General features: G+C 41.5%; 1 protein-coding gene across 1 annotated transcript; it reads left to right on the forward strand.

The window, feature by feature from the left end:
• Positions 1 to 271: 271 nt before the first annotated feature.
• On the forward strand, positions 272 to 10,810 carry LOC118809712 (protein ADP-ribosylarginine hydrolase-like). The gene is made up of 9 exons (XM_036573248.1): positions 272 to 421; positions 515 to 599; positions 5,358 to 5,463; positions 6,120 to 6,228; positions 6,310 to 6,408; positions 7,472 to 7,577; positions 7,663 to 7,929; positions 8,532 to 8,746; positions 10,479 to 10,810. The coding sequence occupies exons 2-9, from the start codon at positions 592 to 594 to the stop codon at positions 10,625 to 10,627; spliced, it is 1,059 nt and encodes a 352-aa protein (XP_036429141.1). The 5' UTR covers positions 272 to 421; positions 515 to 591; the 3' UTR covers positions 10,628 to 10,810.
• The last annotated feature ends 1,272 nt before the right edge of the window (positions 10,811 to 12,082 follow it).

Consider the following 12,082-nt stretch of genomic DNA (forward strand, 5'->3'; position numbering starts at 1 on the left):
CTGTGTGGCTGAACTTGGCAGGGTTTGTGGTAAATAGCCCCAGTTCCTTTGAGACCCTAATGAGCAATGACATCCACTCTGTCGGACAAAATAAGCCCGTCTCTGCTCATAAGGTGTTGCGCGTGGACGATGGGAATGCAATATCACAGACTGCTGCCTTACATCTGCAACATAGCCCTTTAAAAACCTCCATGCACTTTTTCACCACAAAAGGCAGCAGTGTTTCATTAAGGAGGAAATGGCGCCCCCCTATGAACATTCTGGGTTTTTCCAGGAAGTGCGAGGCTGCATGTGAACGCTGTTAGGCCTACACCAGCCCTGCTGAATCACATAGCAGGACAAGAAGAAATGCAGGTTTTGTAATCATAGCTGCTCAGCAGCTCCACTGGATACACACTACAGCCGGGCAGACGGTGTGGAGGTGAGTTATTTCAGCATCAGCACATTGTTTTGTCTAACAGAACAGTTATAGCAGTTGTTGGGTGTTTTCTGACCTGTGGACTTTGTGTAAAAGGACCGTTCGGGAATAGGAAAAGGGGAAGTTTTCATCCGTGTCTTGGATTGTTGAAAGTCTGGCAAAGGATTCTCAGGATGGGCAGGTAAGCAGAGTCAGGACTGTGACTACTAGTCCAGATGGTGGATCTTAAAACCACTTTTTGGTAACTTACTATGCACTATAAAAGGGTTGTATTTTCATGATAGGTATATTTTCATGTTTTGAAGGCTAACAAACCTGATTTCACTTGGCAGCTCATTGGCAGGAAATTCTTGTGCTTTAAAAAGTGGGTGTGTTACCGGAGGACAAGCTGCTGTGTGCAGTGCCAAGTGAATACACGAGCATGTTTATACTGCTGTACAGTATCGGCCATATTTGATATGGATCACAGAACACAGACCTCTTCCGGTGTTCCCTGACATCCTAATGTGCTGCACATTACAGTATCTGGCCTAAAAATGCTGTAGCTTGCAGCAAAAGTTCAGGAAAGTATCAAATGTACCTACTTTTCCTCTCTGACCCCAAATGTAATCGATCAGCCAAGACATGTTTAGTGTCTAAACTTAGCTCCTTTAGTTTTGCACTCGAGCTGCAGTGCTGTTTAGAGTATTGTACGTGTTACTGACTGGTGGCTCTTCTGTCTCTCTATACAGGCGCCAACTTGTGCCAGCCTGTGTGCCCGCCAGGAAACGTCTAAGCACATTACTGTTGTCTGACTCACTTAAACCGGCTTCCAGTTAAAGAGGAACTCCAGTTATTCTTCTAACTTACTACATAATTAGATGGATAAATTTAGCAAAGTTGTTCAGAGTGGTTTGATGCAAAATGCCTTAAATGAATCAGAATTGTCCACAGTGGTGGTGATAGGAACCAGACATCTGAAGAGTTTAATGCCTCTAAAAGGTCCCTCACAGAAAGCTATTGCATGAAAAGGTTAAGAATATTCTGCCTGATACCTGAGTCATTTACTTATGATAGTTTTGAGAGAAGGTTTAGGCCTGAAACATATAATTTTAAATCTGTTAATGATGGAGAGGTTCATGTAGGGAAAAATAATCTTTTTTTTTATTTTTTATTTGCTACCACTATTCTCAGCATTACATATAAAAACTTAACATATGTTCACACTGTTTACTGGTGGTTTTGGATAGTAAATAAAAAAATGGCTATATATTGGCTTTGTATTGTAGACATTGAGTGTGTTTACATGAACTCAGTAATCTAGTCATAATCTGATTTCTGCAGTTATCTGATTATTCAAATGGTTGTGTAAACAGCACACTCCGATTTCTTAGATCAGAGTTTAGAAACCCGATTAAGAAGTCTGATAAAGAGGCTCGATTTTAGCTCAGTAATCAGATATCTCTTACTCTGATTTCTTTCGGATTTCTCAGTCTGTGTATGTGTGAAAACAGATGGCGGTACCGGAAATTTTTGGGGTGAAGTTGCCGCGAGACGCAGCAAAACACTTTTGAAGCGACGCTGAAACCAACTACATGCTTGACAAAAATGGAGGATTTAAATGTTCTAGATCAGGGATGTCTAAGCTTGTTTCAAAGAGGGCCAGATGGTCCTGTGTTAAAATACCTGAAGGCCGACATATTATTCACAAATGATTAAAATATTTTCGAAAGATCAGCGCAAGGAATCTGAGCTTTCTGTGAGCTACTGTGTTTCCTATCACTGTATAGAAGATGCATGAGGCTTCTTTTATTGTTGGATTGTTCGTTTAGAACAGTTTGGCTCTATAAGCGCTTATAATAAATAATTAAATTGTTTAAGAATAACAATACATCATGTCTAATATATTAATCATATTCCTATTCAAATGATTTTTATTTGTTGAAAAATATCATTTGTGAGACTAAACAAAAATCTATAGAGGTTTGGTTTTGTTTTAGGTGATGTTCTTTACATATCAAATAAACACAAATAAAGGGTTAATATTTACTGAACTAATGAATTTGCTCTGATAAGACGTTCTGGCCCAAATCGGCAGTTTTCAGCATTTAGATTGAGCTTTATGTCTGTAGTCTTGACTAAATGTTTCATTAAATGAAGCTGCAGGTCTAGTCAGCTGCCACCATCAGGTGAAAGGGAGAACTGCAACGTACTGGCTGGCGGGCCATTTATAATACACTATTGAATGGAAGCCGGGGGCTAATTAAAATCTGTCGGTGGCCGCATTTGGCCCTGGGGCCGGACTTTGGACGCCCCTGTTCTGGATGATGTTTTAAAAAAAGCCACGACATGAAGTTTGAGTTTTATGTTACGTTTACATCACGTCTTCTTCTGTGAGTTGATTGGCTGGTTGCATAGCAGAAATCTGATTACTGTCTGGCTCATGTAGACCTGGAGTTTCCCCATTATCTGATTACTCAAGCAGATGTAAACGCATTGATCGGATTACTGACAAAATCTGATTTTCTGCAGTTATCAGATTATTAAGTGCATGTAAACTCATTCTTTGTGACCCCTGGTTCCTCTCACCACTTTGTCTACTATGCATCATTTTACATTAAACCATTCTGAATGACTTTGTTTACATCACAACGGCTGAATTATGCCGAAAGTTTGAAAAATTGGTGGAATTTATGACATTTAAAGCCCTTAAAGGTCTCGTTCTGGCATATCTTACTTGTATGGTGAAGAGTTCAAGCCTGCCCATACGTTTGCTCAGTTGAAGCAGGCTTACTGTAAACATGTCTATCTGCTCAGTTGGTGGAAGCTCATTTTCTTATAAGGCTCATAAACTCTGGAATGGCACTGCAAAGAATAATGTAAGCTCGATTTATTTATATTAAATACATTTTTATTTAAGCTAGTTTATTTCTACTGTATTGGATGTTTTATTTTCTTGTGTAAAAAAAAATTTGGAGATCTTGTACATAAAATGAAAAGTGCTATATAAACAAAGATTAAGTTCTCATAATAGCCTGAATGCTGTTTCGTAGCTCCAGTGCAAAACTCGTCGTGGCTTAAGGGAAGGGAAGGAGGAAATGTGTAAATTTGATTTTCCCTCAACCTGTCACTTTAAGGCGGAACTGAGATATTAATAAAGCATAAGCTCAGCCAGCTAATATTACACAGTTACACATACAGGCCAGCGGAGTGGGTTCTGTGAGTGGGAGACTCAAGAAGGATACAGTTCCTCTGTACCTGCAACAAGGGCCGAGTGTTAAGTCGTGCATGGTAGATCAGTAACAGCTGCTTTGTGACTGTGAGTGGGTGGCAGTGATGGGAACTGGCAATAGTGCTGGGAGAAAACAGTGAAAACAGATCCAGGCCATTCAGAGCAGCTCTGGGTGTTTATCTGAGCAGCAATGTGCAAAACAATCATACTGTAAAGTAAAAATGACTGAGGCGAATATGGAGGTAAATGTGCTTTTAATTTCACTGTAATGGAACTATGGATGTGCATTCTGTCTAATTTTTTGATATTCAAGTGTCCATCACCATTAATGAACAGAAATTTGATTAACCGCTGGTTAAGAGGAAGCAATAAAAAAGAACGCTGAAATCAATGTAGGCTCAATTTTTAAGGTGACAGAATAGTATAGCAAATTTAAAAAATGTAAAATAATAAATATCTGCATGCAGAGGAATAAATGTAAAAGCATGTAGACCACTTGTGCTAAATGAGTAACTTGACAGCGGCTGTCTCATTGGATGAGCTAATGAGCTAACACTAGAACTAACTGGTGCAACGTTGGCTGATGAGGAGGTCATCTTCTACACAAGGTCTTTTTCACCTCTTAAGACGATGTGCCAACATACGGAGTCCCTAAGGGGCCGTGGTTAAAAGCTGTTTTCCCGGTTTCACCAGTCTGTGCTGAGTTTATTCAGCTATTGTTCTCTGCTTCTCTGTAAATGTAGCTTTTACTGTACAAGGACAGCCGATCTCAGTTCCAGTTTGAGTCACTAACAGCAGAATCATGTTTGAGAAGTGACACTGTGCCTTTATATTTCAATCCAAGATCAACGTAAAATTCAATGAGCTGCTTCATGTCTGAGCTTAAGCTAAGCACAGCTTTTGCAAGCAAATGCAATCCGTTGCATCGTAATGCAAAACATTTGCGACGCAACACAAAACATTTGCAAGTGAATGTATTTGATTTGCAAGGGAACACAAAACATTTGCGAGGGAATGCAATTTGTTTGCGAAGGAACGCAAAACATTTGCGAGGGAAGGCAAAGCATTTGCGAGGGAATGCATTTCGTTTGCGAGGGAACACAAAACATTTGCGAGCGAACGCAAAACATTTGCGAGCGAACGCAATTTTTTTTTTTTTTAGGGGCTCCGTACCAACATGCTAGTTTGTCCAAGAAATATATTTTCACTGTTTCCGAAACCCAGCTAACATTATCTAGAGTAATTAGCCTAGTTAGCGAAAAAGCTACACCACAGCCAGCTACACTTTCTTTGCCTTCTCAATCACGTCTTTAACGACAGAACAAGTAAAAGTGAAAGAAAAATGACCTCCTCTGAAAAAAGAATCCTGCTGTTCTTCTACATTGTACAGCAGCTATACTGCTTGCAAATTACAGCAATGCTTAGCATCCACATGTCAAGGATCAAGAGGGACCTGTTACATTTACAGTTTGCTCACAATACATTTCTGCACCTTATAATGGAGTTGATGAATATTATAAGCCTATCTCTTATAATGGAGTTAATGAATATTATAAGTCTAACTCTTATAATGGAGTTAATGAATATTATAAGCCTATCTCTTATAATGGAGTTAATGAATATTATAAGTCTAACTCTTATAATGGAGTTAATGAATATTATAAGCCTTACTCTTATAATGGAGTTAATGAATATTATAAGCCTAACTCATTTGCTTTCTTGGTCCAGTCCTGCTACTCTTGAGCACTACAAGGCTGGCATGCTGCTAAGTGGCGCTGGAGATGCTATTGGCTTCCAGTGGGAGTTCAACTATTCCGGGCCAGACATCCACGAGGTAGGTGAAATTATTAGTGAATAACAGTTCATATTCGGGTGACTCTTAGCATTTAAATGCTACAAGTTTCAGTTGAATGAAAGCGTAGCTAGCATATGAGCACGCTGATGCATCCGTTAGCATAATACTGAGAGGACTATTCCATTATAACAGCGGTTAGGGGCATGAACCACTGGCCAGGAAAGAGGAATGAAGGATAATGAGAATTATGGATATTGAAGAATATTCATTATATCCAAGGTCAGATAAATACTTTGTAATTTTGAACAGTACTAAATGCTAAAATGTGCTGAATGCTGAAAGATTCTTGACAATGACACACTTCGGACAAGACAAAATGGTACCATATTTATAGCTCCAGCAACAGTGGATTCCCATCCAGTGTCTAGATTTAGCTTCTGGCTCAAAATGCGTGCAGATGGCTCATGGAGACGTGGACTGGCTGGATGATGACAGCTTGTTTCTGATAAGTCTGTGTCCTTTCTTTTATGGTAAATTCAGTTCATCTGACTCAGACTGTTAGAAAGCAAATCAAGGCCAGTACAAGAGTGACATGATGTGGATGTGGAACTCGGAGGAATCTGAAACATCTGATTCAGAGAGTGGCCAGAATCAGTTCTGTAAAGTTACATAACCTTCTTATTTTTGTTTTGTAGGCTGTAAAGAAGCTCGGAGGACTGAAGAAAATTATTGTTAAACTGCCCAAATGGCTGGTCAGTGACGACACTGTCCTCCACCTGGCCACTGCTGAAGCTTTAGCAACAGGTTTCTTTGCCCAACCAGCTGTTCATTCTCACAGCTAATTCCAGGGTAAAAAGCTGATGTTGATTTGTTGCTTTCTTGTAGGGAAGGAAGGTGAGGAGCTTCTGCAGGAAGTGGCTTTTCGTTATGTGAAAGGGATGACGGACATGGCGGGGAGGGCACCAGGAGGTTCTACCATCATGGGTAAAAACATCACATGAATCATTACGAAATTACGACAGATTTGCTATTTGTCACCCATTCTAACTACGAAGGGGTGTGTTTATTCAAATACTCAGAGATCCAGTGGCACCATCCAGATCGGGGTCGGCAAACCAAATGTTAAGAAGAGCCATTTTGTCCTTTCAACAAAAATCAAAACCACTTTGGGAGCCACAACATTTTACCATCTTGACTGTAAATATGTCTCAGTATGTGCTGATGTAGCTAGTAGTATAGACTAAAAAGATAAATGAAATGCAGACTTACTTTGTTCTGCTTTAAGCTTTAACATTTCTCGCATCTCTAGCAGGAAACTTTTCTGCAAAAAGGGAATAGTTTCTTGTAAAACTCTCAGCGTTCGACTTTTTATGAGCCTGAAGTCGCTTCTCATTCGCCAGCTTCTTGTTCGAATTTTCCCATTCTACCTCAAATTTAAGTGATGCACGATTTAAGGTGGAACGGGAAAATGTGAACAAGAAGCTGGCACGAGAGAGAAGCTGACTTCAGCTTTGTGACGTTTTAGTGTTTGTCAGTTTCTCGTTGCAGATTAAACGAATCAGGAAACCAGCTGGAGTGATTATAAATGCAATTTCATTTATCTCCAAATTATTGATGTTTCGTTTTGAATCTTTTTCTTCTTTGCCATTTTGTTAGCTATAGCTAGGCCAGATTGTTGCCTGCATTGTTATAGTGACCAGCAGTCTACGCGCCAGCCTTCAGGATTAAACGTCAGTGAATTAGCAGTTCTACATTAACTCCAGATCATCTAGGCAGAGATGCATATGAAAATGCTGAATCTCAAGCTATAAGTTTGCGTAAGTCGACGGGTGGTGTGGTAAATAAAATGTGCCTAAAATACAAAGTAAAATCAACCAAACACTCGGGTAGCCCTAGCTAGCTGCAGACAAAAACAAATAATGTTAAACCTTCCTTGTTTTAGCTTTCATAACATAAAAAAATCTAAAACTATTTGTGTAAAAACAGGGATATTTGAATAGCAAAAATAGTTTTGCGCCAAACTCTAATCCTAAATTTCTCTCCGCAGGTGCATCAATGTTAAAGCCAGGCACTGAAGGCGGCTACAGAATTCCTTACAACCCAAGGAGTGGAGGATGTGGAGCTGCCATGAGAGCAATGTGCATCGGCTTGAGGTGAGAACAAGTGTGAATGTGTTCATATAAAGCATAAGCACAAGTATTTCTTTATGAATGATTTACCCCGGTCACATTGTGCCAGATACCCTCAGCCTGAACAGCTGTCCTCATTGGTGGCTGTTGCTGTGGAGACGGGAAGGATGACCCACCCTCATCCAACCGGATTCTTGGGTGGTGTGGCTTCGGCTCTGTTCACAGCCTACGCCGTCCAGCGCCGTCCAATCACAGAATGGGGGCTGGGATTAGTGAAGGAAGCCTGTCCAGCAGCGAAGGAGTTTGTGAAAACAGCAGGATACGCTGTGAAGGAGACGGAGAGAGACTGGGGATACTTCACTGAGAAATGGGAATGGTGAGAATGGGATATGTGAGATGGAAAATGAAAATGGGCCATATGGACGTAAGAGATGGGGTGTATTATATGAAGTAATATCAAATAATTTTAAACTACACATGCATCATTTGAAAACCTGATTAAGTATTAAAATACTAAGATGAGTTTTAGTATCTGTACTTTTAAAGAACCATACCCATCCCTAGTAATGATACTGTCTGAATTAGAATATTCACTACATGTCCAAAAGTATCCAGACATCCTTCTAATCAGCATTCAGTTGAGCACATGCAGCTACCGTAATCTCATAGGAAAGCATTGTCAACAGAATGGGATGATCTGAAGCAGCTGCACACGAGCCTAAGGTCATCATCCTTCATGCAAAGCATCAGCTAGAGGGATACAGCACTGGGCTGGAGTGATGGAGCTCCATGAAATACTTTTGGGAGGGGCTGGAATGGAGTTTGTGATCATGAACTAATTATCCAACTGATTATCCAACACTCGACCTCCCTAACGCCCGCTGGCTGAATGCAAAGTCCCTATTGGTACCATTGATTTCAGAAGAAACAGTGGATGAGCAGGTGTTTACAAACTTGTGGACTTTCTTCTTCTCTTAGGTATCTTAAATTGAGAGGTTTGTCATCTGGGACCGGGCCGGTGGTCTGGCCTGACCCATATGGCCCGGCTGAACGAGATGAGGCTTATAAAAGCTTCAGTTGGAGTGGATGGGGGGGAAGCAGCGGCCATGACGCCCCAATGATAGCGCTGGATGCCCTTCTGGGGGCGGGCTCAAACTGGGAAGAGCTAATGAACCGAGTGGCATTTCATGGAGGTCAGCAATGGTTTCCAAAAATATGTAGAACATGATAGAACACATAAAGGATAGTAGATACAGAACATGGTGGAACACATATAGGATGGTAGATATAGAACATAGCAGAACAGATACAATGTAGTAGATACAGAACATGGTGGATCGCATACAGGATGGTAGATGTAGAACATGGTAGAACACACAGGATGGTAGATGTAGAACATGGTGGAGCACATACAGGATAGTAGGTGTGGAACATGGTGGAACACATACAGGATGGTAGGTGTGGAACGTGGTGGAACACATTGAGGATGGTAGTTGTAGAACATGGTGGAACACATACAGGATGGTAGGTGTGGAACATGGTGGAACACGTTCAGGATGGTAGATATAGAACATGGTGGAATACATACCGGATGGTAGATACAGAACATTGTGGAACACATACAGGATGGTAGGTGTGGAACGTGGTGGAACACATTGAGGATGGTAGTTGTAGAACATGGTGGAACACATACAGAATGGTAGGTGTGGAACGTGGTGGAACACGTTCAGGATGGTAGATATAGAACATGGTGGAACACATTCAGGATGGTAGATGTGGAACATGGTGGAACACATACAGGATGGTAGATGTAGAACATGGTGGAACACATACAGGATGGTAGGTGTGGAACATGGTGGAACACATACCGGATGGTAGATACAGAACATTGTGGAACACATACAGGATGGTAGATGTGGAACATGGTGGAGCACATACAGGATGGTAGGTGTGGAACATGGTGGAACACATACAGGATGGTAGGTGTGGAACGTGGTGGAGCACATACAGGATGGTAGGTGTGGAACATGGTGGAACACATACAGGATGGTAGGTGTGGAACGTGGTGGAACACATTGAGGATGGTAGATGTAGAACATGGTGGAACACATACAGGATGGTAGGTGTGGAACATGGTGGAACACATACAGAATGGTAGGTGTGGAACGTGGTGGAACACGTTCAGGATGGTAGATATAGAACATGGTGGAACACATTCAGGATGGTAGATGTGGAACATGGTGGAACACATACAGGATGGTAGATGTAGAACATGGTGGAACACATACAGGATGGTAGGTGTGGAACATGGTGGAACACATACCGGATGGTAGATACAGAACATTGTGGAACACATACAGGATGGTAGATGTGGAACATGGTGGAGCACGTACAGGATGGTAGGTGTGGAACATGGTGGAACACATACAGGATGGTAGGTGTGGAACATGGTGGAACACATTGAGGATGGTAGATGTGGAACATGGTGGAACACATACAGGATGGTAGATGTAGAATGTGGTGGAACACATTCAGGATGGTAGGTGTGGAACATGGTGGAACACATTCAGGATGGTAGGTGTGGAACATGGTGGAACACATACACAATGGTAGATGTAGAACATGGTGGAACACATTCAGGATGGTAGGTGTGGAACATGGTGGAACACATACACAATGGTAGATGTAGAACATGGTGGAACACATACAGGATGGTAGGGGTGGAATGTGGTGGGTGAGACGTTTAATGTGTGGAAAACAGCTTCTAGAAACATGTCAGATGTTCAGGTCGTCATGAAGTTCAGTACAAATCATGACAGAAGTTGCTGAGATGTTCATTAAAGTCTGTGGAGAATCCATGTGTGGCTTTTCACTGCAGCCAGAAGGTGAGTGACTCATGTTAACGTCTCTCTTCTCCGTCTTCAGGCGACAGTGACAGTACTGCAGTGATCGCCTGCTGCTGTTGGGGTTTGCTGTACGGAACAGAGGGAGTTCCTTCAGGTAACTACAACTACCTGGAGTACAAACACCGACTGGAGACCAGCGCAGAGAAACTGTACAAGCTGTCGCACTGAAAGGGGGCGAACATCACGTCCTGGAAGTAGAAGACACTACACAGACAGAAAATGAATGTTAACCAGGATTGATCATATCAACCACATAAAACCGATGGGCCTGAAAAAAAACAAAGGAAATCTACCGCCAGGAGTTACACTACATGGATTTGATCAATCAGTTTTCTAACACTATCCCATTTCTTATTTTGACCCCTACCCCTTATTTTCGAGTGTCTTCTTGCCTTTTGAATTTATAAGGGGTAGTGGTTGAAATCCTCCTCTATGAAATGGGACCCTCAAATAAAAAAAGCATTACTTCATTAACAGCTACTAGCGCTGCTCTGTAGGCGACCCTGCCAGTCTGCAGTGACAGCAGAGGAGGGTAAAGTTCAGCTCCTCACTGCTCGGCTTTAGTTACATTTAGGGAATCATATGCCTTCAAAGAGAGGGGCAATTATTTATTATCACCCACCCCTAATTCTTCAGTGAAACGAAGCTGAAGTCAGATATTCGCCAGCTTCTTAAATAGAGGTGGAACTGCTGCACCATTTAAGGTGGAACGGGAATTTTAGCTAGCTATCTACTGAGACATCAGCACTACTACTGCTTCTTTAAGCTTGTTTTGAAGAAAAGGACCGTAATACATTGAAATGACACTAAACTAAGATAATATAGTGGTTATTGTAATTTGTTAACTGAGAAAATTCTCACATTTGTGGGTTTCTTTGGTCTCCTGTTCAGCCATCTTGCCAGTTTTTCTCTTTTTCTCATAACGCTCTGTTTGGAGTCTCTGAAACACCTCAGTTTAGAGGGCCATGTAGCCCCCAACACTTCACCCCACCCCTCTATCTCAACAAATATCGTGACACCCTACCCCTAGGTGTGAACACGCAAAACTGAGGGGTTAGGGCTAAGTGGTAGGGACGAGGGGTGAAAAGGAATTGGGCCTTATTCATGTGTTTTTTTGTTCAAAATAGTAGTTTGCAACCCAAACTGATTAAAAATCTCCAAATTTTCCTCTTTGTTACAACACTTTACCAAAAATAACGCAGATAAACACAACAGCAACATTCAGGAATTGTGTTATAGCCAGAAAAGTGAGTAAAACATCAGAAATACACCGATCAGGCATAACATTAAAACTCCAGCAGATGACATCACGGTGCACTAGTGGGTGGGGAAAACTAATATTAACCAATATTTTAATACGTCTGTCATTGAGAGAAATACTCGGCGAGCCCAGAGACCCTCCCTGACACCACGTTTCACTTGCAAATACAAATTGAATCCTGTTAGTATGTAATGCTGCCTAAGCCCTACCTGACCGCAAGTATCGCGTTTCGGTTTTGAACCCAACCCGAGCCTGTCGACTCAAATTGAAGAAGAATACATATATGCATGTTTTCACGTTTCATGTTTGTGCAATATATGCAATGTTCTACAGTATATGTGCTACAACATAGCAACCTTGGA

This window comes from Colossoma macropomum, unplaced genomic scaffold (assembly GCF_904425465.1).
Source record: "Colossoma macropomum unplaced genomic scaffold, Colossoma_macropomum, whole genome shotgun sequence".
Classification (NCBI taxonomy): domain Eukaryota; kingdom Metazoa; phylum Chordata; class Actinopteri; order Characiformes; family Serrasalmidae; genus Colossoma; species Colossoma macropomum.